Below are 23,354 nucleotides of genomic sequence, written 5' to 3'. Positions count from 1 at the left end.
CACACACAGATATGTGAATTTATACCAGTCCATAATGGCTAGTTTTGTTCCTTTTTTTCTTTTCTAATAAATCCTAACCTTGTATTTACCTTTTAACTGCCAACAAGATTGAAGCTAATGTTTTCACCAAGTCAATCACCATGGCATAAAATATTTCCAAGCACTACTGAAKATGCTGCTGCACATGCACTGGCAGTAACTCCTCTTCTGTGTGTGATATTCAGCATTCACCAACAACAACTTTCAAAGCTCCAGTTCCAGTGCCTAGGCGCTTGCTACCATGAGATATTCTGCAATTTCAGAGCTGACAATTTAATTCTCAGCTGTCTTTCCTATCTTCTAAACAGTTGTTATCCGTAAGAATGCAATTTCCTCCCTTAGGCTTTGATAGTATTTTGGGGAACTTTCTCTAGAATTCTTGGCAAGTATTTTTTGAAAATTTAAGTGTGCCCTATATTAATCACATCACCCATCATCATGTGCTGTTGGTTAGCTGTGAGACAAAATGAAGTTACCCAGTCAAACTCCTTCTTTATAAATTCAATATATTCTTTTTCCAAACTGGCCTCTTACACAAGCCTGTAATTCCCTTCACTCCCCTCTAGTTGTTTTAAAATACCAGCAGGCTACTTACCATCTACCCTTCCTTCAGGCAAGAAGGAATCTACTGATCTGTTTATTATTAACAGATTATTCATCACAGGTTTCAACAGTTGTATAGCTGAGCTTTTTGACAATTCTTGGGAGAATACCTGCAAGTGTTGGTAACTGCATCAAGGATTTTTCTTACCCCATATAGTAACCAAAAGGACTGATTTCTGTATTACATTTCCTAGGGCATGTTTCTGTTCAACACAAAGTGTTATTTAACATATAATAAAAACCAAAAGAGTAAGTAGACAGACTAATGATCACAGTCATATATCTGAAAGTCTGCAAGCTTTTTCCTCTTTTTCCTTGGAAGCAAGTTTTACTTTATAACATATACCAAAATTTCTATTACAATAATCAGATTATTAACACAAAAAAAAAGAGACTTCTTGCTTTGGTCTGCTGATCTAGTAATGCATTCTGCTTCACTGCTTGTGGAACAAAAGGGCTGATGAGTTGAACTGATTCAGTTCAGTATTAAAAAAAAATCAGATCAGAAGCTTGGGGAAACACAGTGGAAGAGAAGTTACAGTGAGAGATATTTACAGCAGGCCCACAGGTGGGAGTAAAAGATAAAGGATATTATGTGGAAATAACTACAAAATAGAACATACAAAAAAAACCCCACAATCTTTTACAATTTTCACTKAAGCCATGAAAAATTGAATCTCCCTCAGAACTAAGTTCTTATGATTTAAGCCCAATGTAGTTGGTATCATAACTCTTCAGAAACACAGCTCGTCACTTCTCTTTGACTAAACGGATATCCTACATAGTGAGGGGAACCAGACAGCTCAGTAAGATGATCCTTCAAGATACACAATATGGAACAATACGAAAATTATTAGGTGCTGAGGTTACCATAGCAAAAGGCAAAAAGAAATGACAGTTTTTCATTTGCCTTGTACTGCCCATATTTTAATTTATTATTTGGCTTCATCTGCCTCAATCCCCACACTAACAGGCAGAGGTGGCTGGAGAGGAGCCGCAGCTCCTGTCCCCTTCTCTCTCTTCCCTCACAGGGTGCCAAAGCAGGACGAACAGCTGTATGTCTCCGCATGGTTTGAGGCCTGGGAAGGCTCAACCACAAAGCCAGTGAAGGAGTTTCACAAGGACAGCAGCTTTACTTGACATCAAAAGGCTGCAAGAGAACACGACACTCGCAGCCTAAGCAGCATCCGGCGGTGTCGCACTCATCAGAGGAATCCAGATCTTCCCAAGGCGGGTTCTGGTCCCCTCAGCGTGTTTGTGTCAGCTGTGTGGTGGGTTAGTGAAGAAACATGACCCCTCAAACCATCATGACCTCTTATCCAAGTTTAAAGGAAAGAAATGGTTGATGGTATTCAACACTACCTTTGCTATCAGTATGGAAAATACGAACGGTATCTTCCCTTACAAACACAAAATATAGAGTTCTTGACAGGTAACARTTGAAAGTTTTCTTCATACAAGAACGACAACATAGCTTGGTATGCTACCTCTGAAAATTTTTGCTTCAATATTGTTGCATTCCATTCAATAAAATTTAAGTAAAATAGCCTGTAAACAAAAACACTACAATGCTTCCCTTTGTTTTGTAAGAAATTATTTTGAAGGTACATAGTGCTGAAAGAGATTTGTACGTACACTTCAGATACTTATATTTTCTAAGCAGCAGTGATCCTGATCTGGAAGGAATGGCCACCACTAAAAGTAAAGTCAACACAACATTAGACTTGTGGAAGAAATTAGTGTAACCCTTTTTTAGACTTATGTTTACAGTCTAACAAATGGAATTGTACCAACTGTTCCTCCTGTCCTTTCAACTACTTAATATTTGTAGAGATGCAGACATGTAACCTGTCCTCCTGCTCACTGCTACCCTCACATCACTGGCCTGAGCAGTGTTTTTGCTCTGCACTGACTCATAGAAGAGCTGTATGCACTGAAAAAATAATAGATACAGAAAGAGCCAAGGACAATCTTCAATGCTGCAATCATAGACTTTTATACCTCCACCTCCTGCTTCACATAAATGAAATGCCACTATCCGCTGCAGAACTCATTCACTGTATGCATGAGAGGTATGCAGGCCATCAACRCTCCACATTTTTCAGCTTAATCAAAAATAATCCAAGGGCTGTTGTAACAGAAACAGTTTCTTACCGATTTTTTTTTTTTGGTTTTGATTTTTTTTTCCCCCTTCAAGTCAGCCTTTAACAAGCTGGTGATTATAGAAAGCAGGAAATTTGATATTAGGTGGCTGAAGGCTAGTAGCTAGGCACACAAGAAAAGAATGCATAGACCTTTCGCTGCTTCAGACTCTGACCAAAGCACTGATTTGATTTCATGGCTGCTCTGTACAGATAGCTGACATTACTAAATGCTACTCCAGTATCAACTTGTTAAATTTGAACCCAGACTCAGCATATCAATATACTAGGCCAGACTAACTGGAGTCAAGAGAAATATTTTGGGAGTTGTTTATTTTTAAATGAGTCACAATACACCGTGATAATTAACCGGCCTATATAATTAAATAATTACTGTAGAACCTATTATAATTGCCATGAAGGCTAGTAGAAAGTGCAACAGAATGTATCTATTTTCTAGGCAAATGCTGAATTGCTGTAGTTAGCCAGAGGGTTTTGTTCACTTGTTTGGTGGACGAGTTTTTATTCCTTCTGAAAATGTGTTTTACAGAATATTATATAGGAACCAATTTTACACTAAGATTGAAAGGGCCACTTCAAGACACAAAGGCTCCTGTGGCAGTAGTCCTGAAGCAAAGAAGTCTGAAACAAAGATGTGGCTATACAACACSTAGCATCCAGTTTTGTGTATCTTTTAATTCATATGTAAACAAAGCATAATTCCAGCTACCCGCAAATACATGATGAACACAGCAGAGCTGCAACAATTTGGGATTCAGACTCTTGGTTTCCACTCTCCCCTACCTTAAAAGATTTTTTTAAAATCCACTACTGTACCTTAAGCTGTACTACCAATGTAAACAATCTCCAGAGTTAATAAGAGCAAACTCATTTCTGAACCTTAGATAAAAACGCTTTTCATTATSAAAAATACATATTTAATATAACCCTTACAGACTCAAGTACTATAATTTGGACAGCAATGTTGTTGGGAGAAGTATTAAGTTACAGTGTACCGCTTGGGCTGAACTAGTGGTTGGAAGGAAAAAAAGGAGAGGAAACTGAAAATTCCTGTGGTTCAGGGTGTATACAGAAACAAATGGTATTTACAGTTCCTCTGCTCAAATGGAACTTATCTTTAATTTTACGTAGAGCAAACTGATCTGTAAAGTTTACATAAGCCTACAGGATACTATAGCAAGCTATTAATTTTTAAGCTTTTATATGCAATTTCAATAACTATTGAGCATATCTATTGAGCAATTCATGTACTTAAACTACCTAAAATGCAAGTGGAGTTTTTAATTTAAGTGCCCAATTAACTAGACAAGGAAATCCCTTCAAGTTCATGTAAACAGGAAATTATGGTTTATAATACACCAAATACAGGTATTGCACTGTAGCAACTATTCATCTAATGGTACTACAGTACAAAAAAACATATCTAAAACCCAAGCATTACAGATAGTATTAAAATTAACTTCCTAATAGTGACAGTTCAACATCATTAGGAAATTCTTCAATATCTATAATCAAGTCCTTAGGATGAAATGCAGGATTTTCCAGTTAACTTCAATTTGTAAAATGCTGCCGCATTTTTGTATAAACCACAGCACTCACCTTATGGGGCCTCCACAAATAACTGCTAGATAATTCCCTTTTAGAGCTTCCATATCTTTTCTTAACACCACTTGGTTTTGCTTCATTCCCCGGTTTGAACTGTATGTGCAACTGAGACGTCCTCGCATTTTGACACTTGTATTTAAGACTGGATAAACAGCAAGAAACTTTTTGACATGATCCTTCTAATGAAACGCTTCTTTGCAAAACCTGGTGGGTTCGGCTCATCTGTGCATTCGGTCTTCCTAGTTCCTTTATATTAATCTGATATTCTGAATCTATTTTTGAGGGTAAACATGCAGATGTGCTACGTGCCAGTTTTATCTGAGGGTATTTTGCACTGGAGTTCAGATTTAACTCTGGACTGCAACAGCCATTAACCATTTCATTACTCGATGGAAATGCTCTTTGAGCAAGATGAACTGAAATACAAGAGTAACCATCAGATACTTCGTCACAAGGTGCCTGCTCAGAACTATTTAAAATTGGATTTTTGTCCTGTAATGAGCTATTCAAGTAAAGTGGTCGAACATCTCTAACTTCACCAGAAGAGCAAACTGCTTTAGATAGCCGAAGTCCATTGACTGCTGTGGAAAGGAATCCCTTGGGAATGGTATGATCTTCCTTTTGTGCCAGTTCGCCAGGAGAAATAATCAGCTTGTGAGATGTCTGATAGACCCCTCTCGGTGGCAGCTGACCCGAGTTTACTGGGGAAGTCGGAGGGGTACTCGAAGGACTYCTCGGGAAGATTACCAATGACGAGCAACGTCGCAGGGGAATTTTAGTTTTCCTCCTCACCGACAAAGCATCCTGGTCAAAAGCAGTGTTACCTCTACACAGTGTTTCCTGAGATGAGCTGTTCCTGCAAGGTTTACATTTGTTTGCTGCGTTCCTATATGAAGAATTACCGTACACAACATTATTACAGAAAGTACCATCACCTATGGAAAGGGTRCAGCTGCTACAGTCGCTGACGATGCTGTTGGTGTATGAACCACCATCACTGGCGGTACTCGCGCACGACCCGTAGTCACTGCCGGCGCTGCTGAAGGATCCGTTCTCGCTGGCCGCGATGCTGCCCARGCTGCTGTTGCACAAAGCAGCACTGTTCAGATGACCATCATCAGATCCATGATCTACTACAGTTCTAATGCCACAGCTTCCTTCATTACCGATACTGAAGAAGGAGGCGTCTTCACTAGCAGCTACACCATCTCCGGGCTGAAAACTTCCATTATGCTTTCTAGACTGCAGAGAAATGTGCAGTGAGGTGCTCCTTTTTGTGTGTGATGGAGAAATAGTTGCATTGCCTTGTTGATTAATTATTTCCTGCATTATAGGTGCATAGACGACGTGTCTAGGAGTTGGCTTCAGTTGTGCAATGTTAGGTACAGAATTCTGTGAGGGTTTTTTGAAGTACATGAGATGGTGACTATCCAAAACATCTTCAGACGTTTCTGATAATGGATCCGTGTTGCTTCTCTGGGTTGCAAAACGCAGTCTTAGCTGTCGTGCCATTTGTTCTCATTTCCATGCATGTTAGCAAATGAAAACCACAACAATCCTTCAGCATAAAGGCTACAGGCAGCCGCACAGAACCGAGACGGAGCACATTACAGGGGTAAAAGCCCATAAAAGTTGCAGTCTTTGTCCCGGTTTCTACCRAATGCTAGTGGGGAGAAGAAAAAAAGCAAACAGCAACAAAGTACCTCTCGAAATAAGTCAGCGATTTGTGGAACTGCAGTTTCTGGACCGTCGTGGACTGCCCGTGGTCAGGACGCGTTCGTTTGCAAAGTGCTTAGGCTCCAACGGCCTCAGCTGCAGCACTGGCAAACACTGCTGACCTTGTTCCGATCCCACCTTCGGCAGCCGGCAGGAGCGAACACAATGTAAACCGCCCGCGCGTCGCGGCCGGAGCGGCAGCTCCTGCTGCAGCTGCACGAGCTGAGCCAACGCGTCCGCGCCTTCCTCAGCAGCGTGTGACTGCTAATATTTTTACCCATAGGTTTAGAATTACAGGAAGTTGGTAGGAATGAAGTCCCGTATAATTGAGTATCAAGTCCAGGATTGAATTTCCAAATAGTAACCATGCTAGCAAACTGCTGAGGTCTGAATTATGCAAAAACCAGTGAAATAAGCCTCATCCMTTTAAAAAATGTATTTTTTTTATGCTATTTAAAAAGATCTACAAAAATCAGGCATCTCAGTCTAAACATTGAGAAATAATCACTCTTCATACAGATTCACACATAAGAGCACCGTCCCAACTGCTCAGTATTTTTCAGTGCAATACACTGGATTAGAACCACAACAGTTATTCTGACCAATTCAGCACCAATTCTCAGCCTACCACTTTAAATAACATTTTTAAAGCTTTTTCAAAACTGAAACTGTTAGCAGCAATAGAAGATTTTTTTCTTTCTCCAAACTGAATTACCTGTGTGTCCTGAAGAGTCCACAATAAATGGACATCCATCAGAGTTAGATTTGGCCTGCAAATACATGACCAGCTACATAAACACTTTGAACCATCAAGAAGAAAATCATACACTGATCACCTAAGTAAGTATATGATTAGTGAGTACCATCACAGGAAATAAAAGTTGTCCAATATGATCTTTACATACAGACTAGCAATTCATACATTCACAGCTACCAGGTTTTTATTTTTTGATAAAGGGATTGGCATTCAAAGAAATTAACACTTCTACAATAGTTGACARTGTAACTGGACTGAATTCCTCCAAGTGTTTTAGTCTTTCCTACCATCACGAAAGGGCCTTTGCTGGCACCTAGTGGGACTTCTGAAAAAAGACACTCTTGCTCTTAAGTGGCTTTTAGAAACAAGCATCCAGCTATGAAGGTACTTTAGAATACAGGAGCCCTATATGATGCAGTACTGAACTCCACCACACATTACTTCCTGCTGCTGAAAAAGCRCAAACAGAAGAGAACACTAGCCCATTTATACTTTTATAGGTCATACTACGGGACTTTTTTCTGCTCCATATTTATTTAACCTTTACTGTATTTTAAGCGAGAATGCAATAAAATTAACATTTATACCTCCTTCCCAAATAACAGTCAAGAATCAAACTCACAGTACTCTGTTTGCAAGCAACAAATTTGTTTTCTAATTATACTCCAGGGCCTACTTAACCTCCTTTACTTGAATTCCATTATTAGAATGCAGCACTAAGTGAATACTAGCTTATTCATAAAAGGCCAACAAATACAATAGCTCATCTATTTCACTGCATGTCACCACCTGGACTTCTTCAAATATTATAAAAAGGTGGGGGGAAGTGGGAAGGACCATAAAAAGCCGAAAAAGCTTTTTAGTCACAGTTTCCAAAAGCTGCATTTGAACTTCAAGCACTATATTAAAAAATAAAATAAAAAGCTTGAATATAAGCAAGAGGGGAAAAAAAAGATACAAGGCATTTCTTAAAGCTCCTTTACTCTCCAACAAATTTATTAGTAGCAGAGTTTACTAGATTTAAACTAATATGCAAAGTACATACTAACATGCAAAGTACAAACATTTTATTAGAAAGCTTGTGCTTTCAGTAGAAGGAAGCAACACCTACCTCCTGCCCATCAGCAATAATCCGAAGTGTTCTTCCAAACTTATTTCAGCTATTTATAGAAATGATGCTTACATAAATGATAAACTGACAGATATTGGTAACTCTGAGTTGCCAATTTCAGTCACATTTCTCAGTATGTCTCTTCTCTTGTTATAGCCAAGCAACTAGAGTTTCCTTTTCAGTGTAAAATGACTTTTTAATACAAATTCTTGTGTCAGTGCTGACATGAAAAAAAACAGCCCCACTGCTTAATTTTAACATCATTAATTTTTTCAGCATCACCTCAGTGGTCCACCTCCTTAACGACATCACTGCCCTTCCTGGTGGGGAGGTGAGTGCAGAATCACAACAAAGACTGATTAGGTTTTACTGTTTCAGTATCAAAATACAACCACATGTAGGAATCAAGGCACCATTTCCAAACCTAAGCCAATGACTGTTATTTCCTCTATCACCACCAAGTTCTTCATAGCCACTACAGTCTTCAGGCACAGAGAGATCCTTTAGAATGACTACGAAAGCAAGACAGTTAAGAATATAAACTAAAGAGCACTCAATGTTACACAGTAGACCCAAACTATTACAGAAGGAAAAATTATATTGCCTCTCCAGGGAGAGGGAATGTCTGACTTCAAAAGCTGCAGGATGCAACTGTCACAACTCTGTTACACCATCTTACTCATTTACAGGAGAATACAGACAAACAGGCAGCAGGTATGTTCACACAGAAGATAACAACAGTGTCAGAGGAAGGGTCATGTTCAACTCTCTTTGGAAAGAAATACACAACTATTCCTAACTTACAACCTGACGTCCATCTTCCAGGTCTGCATCCACTGTCCTGCTGCTGGATTTTCAACAAATGCACACACACTCTTGCATCCCATTTCTCACRTCTAGAAAAAGCTTCTCACACACACATGTAATTGCATTCTTCATGTTATTTTGTTTGTAGAAAAATAGTGAATTCAGTGCATAGCTTTCAAAACCACTCAAGGATTTGACCATGTCATTTGGGAAGCACCATAAAAGAATGATTTTTTTACAAGTTAAAGCAAGTTGAGAGTTCGGTCCTTGCAATACTACTGCTTCAGAAAAATCACAAAGTGCATTAGTATCAGACAGGCAACTAAGCCAAGTCTAGCTTTTTACTATTAAAAAAGAAAARCTATTAATTTATATAGCATTCAGATGAACTTATTTTCACACAAGTCTTTAGTAAATAGAAATATTAAGGCAAAAGGACTTACCAAACGGTTTTCATCAAATACTTCAAAAAGGAGTCTGTGTTTCTGAGGGTTAACCTAGGAAAAAGAAAGGTGTGTTAAGTATTAGTTAAAACATACGATAAATTTCATCACTTGTCTTATTTTGCAAAATGTCCAGATTTACAAAGGGAGGTACACATAAGACTAATAAAAATGCAAAATTACAAATTGCATTTTCTCCTAGAACTTGGTAAGTGAGCTCAGGAATATGACAATGTAAACTTGTGTTTTACAAATAAATAAATCGGGCAGCTCTATATTCTGGAAGATAAGCATTTTCAATTATCTGCAATTAAGTTATCTCTGTGTTCCTCACAGGCAGTATTTGCCCCATAAAGTTTAAAATCTTTCTCAAACACTTAATGTGCACATGTCTACATGCTACACATCACATGCTTACAAGCAAGTTACACTGAAGTCGATGATATGTAGTAGAGGATATCCAGTATTTCATAAAGAATCTCTTTATCTTCTGAATACTTGAAAAAATCCTTGCTGACAAAGAAAATATTTGCTCTGTTTTGACTATCTGAGCAAAAATGAGCTACCCCTAACTTTTAAACACATGAAAGTAAGTTTCCAAATTACACAAAAGAGGCTTTTAAAATTAAAGTAACTTAATGATCTTGGCATCTAGATTATAACTCTGATTCTTGAGTAACTGTATGTCACATTGTATGCAGGTATATCCTCTTAACTAGAATCACAAACTATAGTAGGAGTTCAAAAGGACCTTGGTAACTGTTCTTATAGCAATAAAGTGGCAMAGCATGAAATCAGAATTCTTTAAACTTTTAAGCTGAACAAGAGTAATACAATAACCCAGAAAAATTAAACAAAATAAAGACTAGAGCTTCCATCACAAAAAAACATCTAGTGAAGAGTACATCTCTGAGAAAAACTACTGTCTAAACTTAATTACACCATCAACGTGGACCTTGAAGAAAAGGTGTCATAATGAAGGTAGAAAAACACAATTGTGCATCTAAGTGCTAAAAGGCAAATGAATTGGAAGAATATAGATGATTCTATTTAAGATAGTCTTTGTATTATACAATACCACTAGAGAATCTGAACTACACTGGATTAAGCACATTATATGTATTAACTGACAAAATACTGTCTTGTGAAAGCAAAACTCTATCACTGTAAGGTTTATATTTGTGCTAGAATTAAATTTTAAGCTTTAACACTTGCAAGTGTATTTCTATGGAAAGTAATTTGCAAGCATTGAAATATTATTATAAAGACCTCATTTCTGATTTCAGTATTAGTAATTTTGCTAATATGACAGCATCCAACATAGGTAGTAAGATTAAAAAATACTTACTCGAAATAAAAGTTCTTCATTCCACTTTGGATTTAAGGACTATATAAGGAAAGAAGGGGGAAAAGTCAACACTGGTTACAATGACTGTTTGCTACTGGTACCATTTCATGTTTTATATCTATTTCATTTTGTTTCATAATCCACTTAAAAGGAAAGCACAAAATCTTTAACTTGGCTTTTAATTGACCTTTCACGTACAAATTATTGAAAGGAAGATACTAGAACAATGGCATAAACAGAGAATCAGGATAAATCATGGGATGTTTTCCATGTCCTCTCACTCAGGAGGTACATTTGACACATTTCCACGCTCTACTAGGAGCAAAAATAAAAAAGCTGACCTTTCTAATAGTTTTTGTTTGAAYGCTGGTAAGGACTCCGTTCACTGGATCATACACTGTCACTTTCACATAGGGGTCACTAGAAAAAAGGAAAGGCTGTTGTTAGATACCCTGTTACCATTATTAGCAGTTGAGTTTGAGAAGGCTTAAGATAATAGAAGCCAGGAAATTCGCAGTTCCAGGAACTCTCTGAACATATTACATGCTTACACTTAACAAGTATTTTCTAAATGGCTTGAGATAAACTAATCTAATGATTGTTACTGAGTTTATTCATTATAGCATGTYGAGTGGTATAGCTAGTTACTGCTGCAATCCTCACGCCTTTCTGTAAGATGTACACCTAAGTTCCAGTTGTGACTGAAAAAGGTTGAAGAATTAAAGCTTTGTTTTTTAATTAGAAAAAAAAATTAAATATCTGGAATTTGAGGTACTCATCCCTACACACAGCATTTTTACTAAATGTGTATTAGCTTCACAGATTTTGAGTCCAACTGTATTCCTGTTAATGAAGGTGTCCAATACAGTTGTTTAAAATGGCCGAGTGCCTCCTTTTTCTCTTCTTCTCCCCTTCCTGTGATGAAGATTCCAGTGTGGAGATTATCTGAATCTCTACTTTTCATGAACAGACACAAGCCTCTCAATTTGCTCACACAGGCTATGAACATAGGTGATTACAGCCCTTACAGCAAGGGAGCATATAGTTTTTACATATTTACATTACGATGAGGAAAAAAATGTCATGTTTTTCTGAAAGTAAAAGGTTCATACACGAAAAACAAATTGGAAAGAGACTGTCTGGCTAAGGGAAAATATGACTATCACTCGAGAATTTTTCCTCAGGCTAAACTGATACCACGTACAACAATAATATTGCTAGTGCTAAAATAACAGCATTCCTGTACACATGCCAAAACAGCTGACAGCATCAGTACTTTTCTATACTCTCTGTATACAAGCCAGAAGAAAAGGCAGTTCTACTACAAGCTGCATGTCATCACTTGCCAATTTGACAAACGCAAAGCATTTCAATTACAAAGTCCAATCTTTATTGTGGTTAATATTTTAAACTAGTTTAATTGTTCCTTCCCTTACAGATTTTTAACTTCTAAATTTGCGTGTATCAAGAGCATGAAGCCACTGGCACGGTTTACCACATCTGTAGAAGTGGTGAGTGCTGTTGCTCTGCATATAAATTGAGCTGAAATAGTCTTGGTCCTACCACGGTTTTGTGCTGCGTTCGCTCCAAGTCTTTCAAGCASAGATGAGACAGAACTTAGTTTATAAGCATTTACAGCTGGTTCTTCTGAACTATTATTTTAGCTGCAACCCAGCTGCAGTAAAATATTACACATSATGTATACATATACACACATACCCCATCCATGCCAGAACTATTTCACCATGCAGGGAGAATAAGATTTAACTTCCCACACTTTGTTTTGCCAATGCATGAGATATCTGTCCAAGTGACAACTGGGCAAGAAAACAGATGTCTTCATGCTTATATAGTCTCTAATCACTTTATAAAGTTACCAGTTAAAATGATTCTAAGTTTTTTTTTTTTTTTTTTTCCAAGTGACAACTGGGCAAGAAAACAGATGTCTTCATGCTTATATAGTCTCTAATCACTTTATAAAGTTACCAGTTAAAATGATTCTAAGTTTTTTTTTTTTTTTTTTTGAAAGAGACATAGCAAGATTGATTGAAATCACTGTCCACTATGTATAATCAACAGTGGTGGAAACAAAATGAAGCATCCCTTAATGTATTAAACCTTTTACATTAATCACATACATTCTTACCTGGCTCCTAAGATATCCTTCTTGGCTAGGCCAATTCCAGCTATAATCTTCACCCTGACAATTCGTGTGTTATCCTAAAATACAAAATAATGTATTCAAGAGACATTCAATCTAAACTTCAGATTCATTTTTAATCAGCATAACTTCCAACTCACACAGAAAACAACAGCCAGCCTGATGCTATTATTTTCTATGTTGGAAATGGCTCTAAGTTTCAGCATCAAATTTATTCTACTTTTGTCCCTTTTAAAGTATTATCACCATTATATCCACCTACAGTAAGTACAAAACTCAGTAAATCAGAAATGTAAATATAATATCTTGATTCTTYTTTAGCTCAGCATCTCATTTTGTTTCTTGCCATTCCAAGGGAGCAGGATTTTATTTTGAGCTAAGATGCTTAGTGCTGACAGGACAGGATGACAGGATGGATAAGCTAGTAGTGTACAACTGTTCCCACCAGCCTTCTATCCCCAAAGCCCCCAGGAGCAAGATGACAAGAGGATGAACAGAGCTGCCGTGACAGTCCCCGCTCTCCCTGCACGGCTCGCAAAGCTCCCTATCCGGTCGGCTGCGCACACGCAGAAAATAAATAATTCCACAGATTAAAAAGTAAAGCAACTCAAGTTCTACCTAAACCAATCAAGTTACCTAAACCAATTTTGTTTTCAGGCAAAATTCAGTAGGTTTGAAGTCAGTATATTAAGATACACATTTAAAAAAAAGGCATTTTCCAAAGATAAGACARAATGCAGAGCATTGTAGAAAATTTCCATGTTGCTTTAGGGGGCACAAATGCTTTTAATTTTCCTGAACACTTCACCAGCCCAGCACTCTATACTAGCTTATGAAGAAGAAATAAAGTTCTTTAAAGGGTACGATCTTCATCTATTATTTCACCTTTTCTTGTTTTGAATGGCTAGTCTGAAGTTAAAACACATAAAATACGAAATTTGCACGTTTTCAAATTATATGCTGCATGAGGTAATGACAAGGTTTGCAACTTTTGACCTAGCAAACATATTAAGATGGAACATTCTGTAAAAGCCATCTCTCCTGGAATACACGAAACRCGATTTTAGTAGAGCTCATCTAAGAGCCAGAACTGAGTAGATCCATTCGTGTTTCATGGCTCATCTGATACCAAACTCACACTACCAAATTCAAAGGAAACAAAGGCCAGCAGCAGCTGTGAGTGTGAGGAGGACAAGCGGCACTATCTCCCTGGAGAGCAGGRAACTGGGCAGATAAGGATGGTTTGCAGGCAGAGGGGTCTTTCCTCACTCCCACAGACACTGACCCCATCTAGGTGCTTAAGAGTTAAACAGAAACCAAGAGCAAGTGGTGAAGCAGATGTTGCCCCTGGGGCCTTCCTGAATTCCACATATGATTGAAAGTGCCTTCAAAAGCAGACATGTAGGAAGCACTCTGAACAAGTTTGCTTTATATTTTATCTCCTCCATAAGCACAGGGCTGCACTTGGAAACAACACCAGCCGGAGAGGTTCAGAAAGCTGAGAGGGACGGAGTGCTGATCACAGGGTAGKGACTGTTGGCCCATAAGGTAAAGCTGAAAACAAAACCCCTAAACCAAGAGGGGAAAAACAAACAGACAAAAACCACTCTCCAACACACTTTTATAATTAGAGATGATTGCYTGTACATTAAGATGAACATGTACAATGTTCACTTATGCAACAAAACTATCGGTGCAGGCACATCTTAAGCCCATCTTCTGCTACCTCACAAGAGTGCCTCTTATAAGGAAATCCAATAGCTAGGAAAAGAAGGACCTATCTACAAACCCAGCCCAGCACTGACCACTAGTAGGTGTCCTAATCCTTCYAAATTCCGGGTCATGCTCAGGCTTTCAGGCACAGGAAGCAATGTGCTTTATAACAACCACCATGTTTAATGAAAACAAATACAAAACTAGGCTGGCATCAACCCAGGAAACTCCATTTATTAACATTTATATACAAATTGCAATTAGCTTTAAATCCACCCTTCCTTGAGATGCCAAAAGTTTCAATTTCCTGTGAATTTCTTTGCTTCAGCAACATCCAACACCAATGAATGTCAGAGAGTACTGAGCTAAMAGTTATCACTTGCMTTCTTCTGGATGCACTGAGGAGTTCCTTATTTCACTCAATCCACAGTTATCCTTTAAAATAAAAAGGCCTCAATCACAGCCACTGTGATACAGCTRATAAAATCCACTCCATGAAAATCCCACCATCCTCAAAAAGAAACCAAGAAAAAATGTTCAGATAAGATACATTGCCCTAAAAAACAAATCCCTCTTCTTGCAACTGTATCTGGGTGCTCAAACCATGAGCTTTTATCACCGTTACTCAAGCACGAGCAGAGAGTTCGAGAGCTGCTTCTGGGCACACGAATCACTCGGACTTGTCAAAGCATCACCACAGTCCACACCGGCGGTGGATGAAGAAACACAGAAACAGGATCATAACCCACAAACTGCGGTGTTGGGCAATCCCTGTTTCACCATTCAGTTTGTTTTCTTGAATCACAATACATTTTTCAGATATATTTAAGTGATATTTTATAAAAAGACAGAATTTCTTCATGTCTGATCTCAGAAAACTACCAGCCACAAACCTGCAGCTGGCACGCTGCAAGGCACTGCTGAAACAGAATGGATTTGATAGGGATCTGTGCAAAACTAATAAAGTTCCAAGATTTGAGTAAAGCCAACAGAACAACAACGCACGCTGACATCTGCCCATGAACAGCCATGTAGAAATACCCTTCTGGATTAACAACTTAAAAACCTCCAGGCTATCCAGAACCAATTTTCCCTACATATCTCCTTGAAACAGCTTCACCAGATCAGAGGTATTTCCTACATATCTCCTTGAAACAGCAACACCAGAACAGAGGTATTACCATCAATATATTTGAATACTTTATTCTACACTTTTCTTCTCAGTTTACAATCCCTCCCTCTCAAAAAAAAAAAAAACATCTTCTTTTTTGCTTATATATACATTCAACTGATTGGAAGTACTGGACTGTCCCTTTCCTCTTCCGAGTTATAAACACCAGAACCTGGAGGAAACCCCCAATCTAACATGGGAGGACAACACTTAAACACAGGAGACTACACATCAGYGCAGAACATGTGCTATTTCACTCAGACCCTTCTCATCTCTTAGGGCTACCTGTTCTTTAGTCACTCTGCAGAGAAGGAAAGGTCGTAATTCATGCAGTTTGATACAAACGCACTCGGAAGACACATGGAATGGCCCATTACAACCTGAGGACACAGAGGCTGCTGCAGCACACAGGTCTGCAGTGTGATCTGATCCTATGGCCTCTTCTCCGCATTCATTGATATCCAGAAAAACTGCTAGGAAATTGCTGCTTGGGCTCACAAAACCTGGCCTAAATACACTGATCTCAGTAAGCAGTTACCAGAAGGGCTTGAATCTAATTTTATGCTGAAGACTATGCAATATCAGCACAATTTCAGACAAAGTGTTAGAGATTTGATTCTGGCTCTATGTGCCTCAGACACAGATGTTTGTGAGGGAAATGGGGACAGACCCTTCAGACTCCCTGGACTTGTTCACAATCTTCCACCTCCTTCTATGGATAATAGTTGTACTGGCTTTATAGGAATAAATATAAAGGAAGAATGATTTCAGTGAGGTTGACAATCATGTATTTAACTGCTCTGATTGTACAGACCACAAAGAGTTAAGCACAGAAGACATAACACAAGGTTTCCATTCTCTTCTTCTGTCGCTCAACACCACAGTAGAGTAGAAATTACTACCAGCACCAAGGAATCTCCAGGCTTCTGATCACAGGATTAGCAGGAGAAGGCTCTTTGCCTGCAGTAAGCCCAGGATCCCCMCAGCCCAGAGCACCAGTGCACAGAGGCAGCTAAGGACTGAGTGCCAGAACAGCTTTACTCTCAAGCAGCTTATCACCCAAGCACAGGCATTCCCAGAACCAGGTTCTCACACAGCTGTAGTACAACCTGTGATCAAGCTTCATCCAAGACCAGGCAGATTTAGCTGAGGAGTATATAAATTGTGCAGGAGGGAAAGGACAGGACTGCTCTTCCCGATTCCAGCTGGGTTACTGGTCTGTCCAGTGATGACCACKGCTTCTCTGAATTAGCCGGGCCTTTTGCATCACTAGGACCTCCCTGGTTCCTCCATTGAGTAAAGGTTCAAGTCWTGGCTGAACTGCCTGCACATGGCACTCCATGATTTCATCCCAGCATCCACCAGCTCTGCACCTTTGCTTGCTCTGCCACAAGCCTTCACGCTAAAAACCTAGTTAAAAACACTATAACCATCCACAGCCTTAATGTTCTGGGAAATGCAGCTGTTGACTCTGAAAGACAAGACCTGAGGCAACAACCCTTAGTTAACAGTCCATTAATGGTAGTTGCTCAAAGGGGAGGGAGGAACTTCCCCAATTCTCTCCAGATCTCCTAGCACCTCCTTACAGCCTCAAGGTGACAAGGACAAACCAGATTTTCCTCCAACCTTTCCTCTGACACCTCCATGTGGCAGCCTGCAGACACCTGCTCCACTCAAGGACAGAACCACTTTACCACATGTACAGGAAAAYGCTTTGAAACCAACACTTTGCAGGTTCAAATCATGCCTTTTTCATTCAGTCTACTGAATGAAAGGTGAATTCAGCGGATTCAATGAGTGTACATAAAGGTAAGAAGTCTTTGGACAGAGAAACTTCAAGCTTTCAAAAAGTTTAACATTTGTCTACAAATTTATTTGAATAGAATGGTCTTCACTAATGGTCAAACTGCTGTTTGTAGTCAATGACTATAAAGGTCAGGTGGTAAAACTGTCCTCCTTCCCCATCCCATCCTTCCCTCTTCCCTAGCTCCTGTGACCAGGAATTAATGCTGAAGACTGTTGGGAGAGTCACTGACAGAGTCAATACTTACTGAGTGCTGGATAGTCCAGAATACAGCTGTGAAAGGCAGATATAGAAAGGAGGGGTGAGAAAGGAGGAGTAAATTAAGCAATGTTCACATTGTGAGGAATGAAGTACAAGGTACTGACTAAAGCACCTAACAATGATCAAGTGTATTTATCCCAGGAGTGTTCTGAACCTCCCACAGATGACTGTTTTGAGTCACAGACTCTGATAAACAATTACTACATAGAAAAAGCAAATCAACACATCTAAGATGCATGTAAAATTAATGTAAATTACATGTAAAATTAATGTAAATTCAAATAACTTAAAGGTTAGAAAGGTGCTAGAGCACAAGGAATTTCCAGAGTATATGTTACATTAGTATATAAAAAGTTAGCTCTGTTTTTATATTTTATCTTTGGGTCAAGTTTTTGGTATGCTTCTTTGACACGTCTCTGCCAAAAAATATGAACACAGAACAGAGGGAAGCCACAAACAGAATGGTTAATTTACAGTACAACATAAAACAGCGATGTCTGCTGGACTCGTAGACAGCTTTTGAGGAAGCCAATATAAAAATGTCTAAGCAGTCTTTAAACAGAGCACATTCTGTAGTAAACAACTGCTCTGGGCAATAACATCCTGTTATTCTTTTGTTCTAGTTAGACAGGTCAAGAAGCAGCTACCACTAAAGGGGGCAACATCCAGGGTACTGCACGTACCCAACAGCATCGCCTTTAAAGGCGTGAGCAACTTTTGGAATTACGGTGTAAAGTTTTCCTAAGTTTCATATGATGTCTGCATATAATGCAGAGATATAAAGCAAACTAATTGGGGCTTGTGTAAATATGGCAAGCTGAAACAAATACAGCAGCAGTTAGGAAGTTCACAGCTGATACCAACAGAGCCCGGCTCAGTGAGAGGGGAAAGGGAAGGGGCCGGTCCATGGCTGTTATCTACATCCCAGAGACTTGGAGGTTCCTGAGGTCTGTGCAGGGACAGGRGGAAGACTATGGACAGCTACTGAGGGTTGTGCAGCGCCCACGCAGACTGCCACACCGCCAGGGAACTGCTGCACACCACAAGAAAAGGCAGGACACTATGTAAAGGGGTTCACTAAAGCAGGATCCCAGCAGAGAGCAAGCATTGGCATAAGAGAGTCACACGAATTTACTGCTGCTTTTTACAGCCTGCCCTTCAAACCAGTTTTACCCCATCAGTAGTTTGCATTTGTAGCCAAAGTTGAGGATTAAAGAAAGAAACCACCAGATAGAGAGCTCTGAAACCTAAGAGCGTTTGGGAAATACCATTGAAAACTCTTTACAGCTCAAGTGAATATCTATTTTAATTGAGCAGTAGCTTCTCACTGCTCTTGATTCTAGCAGTTAACACTTGTGTTTTGTAAACAAAATCCCCACACCTCAGTAAGCCTCCTTGTCTGTATCGGCCATATAAAAGCACTTTGCTCATTTCCAATCCGAATGAAGTTCTTTTCTACCTCTATATCCTTATTGACTGTAAAAACATGACCGAGTGCTTCGCCCTGAAAACAAACTCTTTAATGATATTGACTTGAGTGATAAGCAGTCTGTTCATCTCAAATAACAAGCGTTTCGAAGGCAGAATTTTGATTCTTCCATTATCTCCACTGAGGTGAGACCAGAATATTCCAAGTGCTTCAGAAGAAAACATTTGATAGCCTTCATAAGACTAAGCAGAGCAATTAAGAACAGATCTACTTCATGTATTATTGAGAAAGAAGTGTATTTTAAAATATTAAGAAAAAACCCTTCAAAACTAGAATTCTCGACAGCAGAAGGTGGCACCAAGAGCACTTCCACATGCTGCACTTGGCTCGAGCAGCTCCCACCGCAGAGGGGCAGAGCTGCAGATGCCAGCACGAGGCATCGACCCCACAACGCTCCTGTAAAACATCTCACTGGAAAGACCATGTCCCACAGAATAGTGAGCCTTATCCAAGGGAAAATGGTGCCTGTAATATTCAGATCTTGCTAATGAGGCAAGCTGGTAACATGCCAAGTGACCTCTTGGCAATATTACATGGATCCCCGTGGGAAGGGCACTCTGCGGTCTTGCCCATTCCGTCTCAATCCACAGGGCATCCCTCTCCCTCCTGCAGCAGCCAGCAGAGGTGAAACATCTTTCTTTAGAGAAATTCCCTCCAAATAAGCAAGGCAGCTCTTAGCCCTAGGGAGATTCCTGTTACAGAACTGCACTAAATCTTGTAAACGCAAAGTCCTTAACCTCCATGTGCTGGTTACAGTTTAGTCTCACAAAGCCAGCAGCTAAACCTGTAAATTGCACCACAGGAGCACTTCCATTCATACCTAAGGAAGGCTCATTCTTCAGGAAATGCCTGCTGCTGCAAGTTATATTTGACACCTCTGTTAAACTGTAAATTAAGGAAAAGACTCAGAACCAGAAGAGTCCATGAAAGGTTTTATCTACTTGCCACCCCAATCTCAAGGTACTTTTTCAACTTGCCTGCAGGTGCTACTTGGCTTTCTGGAGGGCTACTCACCCTTCTGGAAGTCACCAGCTCTACACTGAGCAGCCCAGAGGGAGACCAGTTCGCTCCAGGTCCACAAGTCATCGCAGAAAGATTTCTGATCATCAAGGTAATCTCGGGCTCACAGCACTAAAGAAGAGAAGGGGGATCCAAGACGTCCAGCTCCCCAACTGCAAGCCAGGCTCAAAATACCTGGTCCAGCAGAGTGTCCTCCTGAAGGCAAGGGAGGACATGGCCATGGCCATGGTTCTGAGGACATGGCCATGGTTCTCCAGAGCAAAATGCCATGGGCCTTTGAGAGATCTTATGTGACATGCACAAAACAAGGCCTCTTTTTACACAGGTCAGCTCTCAAGTGACTGAGAAAACTAAAACTGCAAATAAACAGGAAGGGTATTTTTATCTACAAGAGGTTCCTATCACTAGTCTGATCCCTGAAACAAAATGTAAACAATTAAAAAAAAAAAAAGCTATCTAGCAACATTACCATGCAATATACGTACCAGAGCAAGCAAAACAGACAAGCCCTTAGTCAGGCTGGGAACRCAACAGCTTTATTATATATACATTTTTTAAATTAAACTGACTATGAAATACATATATAGAGAAAAGCAGTAATTTTTATCAAATTGCATTCCGAAGTCTTACAATAGATTTTKTTTAAACAGAAAAACAGAAATACTTTATCATTCCAGACAGTTCTATAATATCGATATTTTAAATCTAGCACTGAAAAAGAGGATCTCTAACTAAAGAAACAACAGAGCATTAGCTGGTATATCAACTATTTTCCTTCAATTTTTAGAAGACAGCTTCAYGATTAGAAGCTTAGAAACTGCTGTATTTATTATGGCACCCACTTGCCACAAACAGACAACTAACTTGCAGTGAATGACTGTGCCAGAGAACGCTTGACCAATAAGTTTAACCTCACAGATACCTAAACTTGAGCAAGCTGAAAGCTTTGTATTTGGTAGTTGGCCAGCCAAAAAATATTTAGCCAAGGACACCCCAGCTCCACAAGCACAGTTAAGAACATCAGTCTCATTAGCACTACTTCTACAAAGAACAGCAGCCCATGTGTCCACCAGCTTCTACCTCCACAGCTTCTACCTCCACAGCTTCTACCCCCACACCTGCATTGGAGGGCAGGCTTATTCCAAGGCTGAACCAACTGCTGCAGTGACAGCCAACAGGCACCACAGGCTGCAGCAGCAAGTTCTCCCCACTCATCTATTTCAGGTGGCCTCAGGCAACGAGCACGGAGACAAAGTCTGACCTGCAGGTGGGAAGTGCATTTAAAAGCATTTTCCTCTTTTGAAAAGCTAAATGAARAAACAACAGCAACAAATCTTAAAGCTTTTTAAAAAACTTTGTTTTTCTAGATGGAGAAAGGCYGCAAAAGGTAGGTTCTTTACATTCACCTTTCTTCATACTACTTCTTTACTGTAGAATAATTTACAATAAAACAAATGTCAAACTTGACAAATACTCAACCTTATTCTTCAAAATAACTCTGCCTCTCCTAACCTTCTTCCTCCCTCCAAAAAAAAGTACCACCAAAAATTGTGTTCATTTGGCAACTATTGTTGCTCCTTCCACATATTCATTTTAGCCTGGCACTGCATATTTCATCCTGCTAGAAACTTTGATATGATCATAGGTCACATTTTTCAAGAGGCAACCCCYTTATTAAGGAAATAGGCTGTTAGTACTAAACAAGCAACTATACCATATTCTTCCTTCTCCCTTTTCGGGATATGATCTTGAGTGTAAAGAACTCATTCTGAGTACAGAATTCTCTTTATGGGCTTTTCTTGTGCTCACTACCTCAACATCCAAGCATGCCACAAAAGCCCTGCAGAAAAACTGAACCAGAAAAGCTAAACCAGCTGCATTTGACAGATTCAGACACGGAGACACTTAAATACGGCACATACAATGTCCAAGCACATGTATGGTGCCCTAAGCTACAGCTTCCTTCTGACCCACACCTCTTTGCCATCTTTTTCGCTGTGCCAGYGACATGACATTAGTGACTGCGTATTAAGGGTCTGAGTGACTAGAACACCATTAAACACGACTCCAGGATACGTCCTGGAAGGCTCTGTAAGTCTGGATGCCGCGTTGGCCGCCTCAACATYAGCGCAAGCGCCTCTGGGCGAGTGGAGAGCTCTGCACGGACACCAGGCAAGAGCCCCTTGGGACAGGGCTGGACCCAGGGGCGCTGTGGGGAGAGCGGGGGGCAGCCCCAGGCACGGAGGGCTGCAGGACAGCGAGCGGGCGCCCTGGGCTCAGACAGCTCCTCCGTACCTCTCCTTTCTCTACAGACTGGCTTTCTGACTTAGTGTCTTCACTCTAACTCTGCACATGCAATCTTCCATATTTAAATTCTGGAAAGAAAGAAAGAGAATCCAAGGAGACAGGAACTCTAGTTTCAATTCCCTGCCCAAAGCAGCCTGCAGGAGTTTTTCCATCCCCCCAAGATCCCTCACCTTGTGCATGCAGAGCTGCACRCTGAAACTACCAAGAAAACAGAGTACATTCTTTAAGGGTTTATCAGTATACACCGACTGAATATCAGAGTAATCGGCCACATTTTCCAGAACGTGACTTGCCACAGTTTGAACGAGCTTTTGAAGTTACAGAGAGGAGCTCTATGTATCACCCTCGCTAGACCCAAGCTTTCCTCCCCTGCCTGCAAATGGCTCCACGTCAGGGAGGGCGCAGGGCAGAGTGCTCAGCTGCAATGGCCGATTGCAAAACTCCTTCCCCAGAGCACAGGGGCCGGGCAACAGCTAAGCCGCCCGAAATCCAGTAAAACACAGCAAAACACAGGGCCCAAGGCGCGGAATATTTCAGCACAACTAAAAAGCCCCGAAGTTACCAGCAGCGGGAGCAGGGCCTAGGGAGGGGGGCGCTGGCAGTGGCGGGGGCTCCAGGGAGATCCCGACCCCACTGAAACTTTCAGAATTAAAACCCAATTTAGCGGAGCTTCTGGTCCCTCCTGGGGTCCCAACCCAGCACGAGGAGGGCGCTCTTGGGCCAGAGCGATGCGCGACGCYAAACCACCCGCTCGGGATAAGCGGGGCAGGAGCGCGCGGGCACCGCGCGGGGCTGTCGGGGCTCCCGCGGCTCCGGGCACGCGGGGGCCGCCCCGGG

General features: G+C 40.4%; 1 protein-coding gene across 5 annotated transcripts in view; it reads right to left on the bottom strand.

Annotated features, from left to right (window-relative positions):
• The window catches only part of NEDD4 (neural precursor cell expressed, developmentally down-regulated 4, E3 ubiquitin protein ligase), a 40,574-nt gene extending 27,769 nt beyond the window's left edge, over positions 1-12,805 (bottom strand). For 3 of the 5 annotated variants that reach the window (XM_026045722.1, XM_026045720.1, XM_026045723.1), the window contains exon 1: positions 4,420-5,921. In XM_026045722.1, coding sequence (XP_025901507.1) covers positions 4,420-5,921 — 1,502 coding nt within the window. Of the gene's footprint in view, positions 1-4,403; positions 5,922-9,243; positions 9,298-10,591; positions 10,631-10,932; positions 11,012-12,737 lie in introns of those variants that run through there. The other 2 variants (XM_026045724.1, XM_026045725.1) reach the window with 2 other exon arrangements.
• Positions 12,806-23,354: the final 10,549 nt, after the last annotated feature.

This window comes from Nothoprocta perdicaria, unplaced genomic scaffold (genome assembly GCF_003342845.1).
Source record: "Nothoprocta perdicaria isolate Ctin4 unplaced genomic scaffold, notPer1 scaffold_41, whole genome shotgun sequence".
Classification (NCBI taxonomy): Eukaryota; Metazoa; Chordata; class Aves; order Tinamiformes; family Tinamidae; genus Nothoprocta; species Nothoprocta perdicaria.
This window is presented reverse-complemented; position numbering and strand designations above follow the sequence as displayed.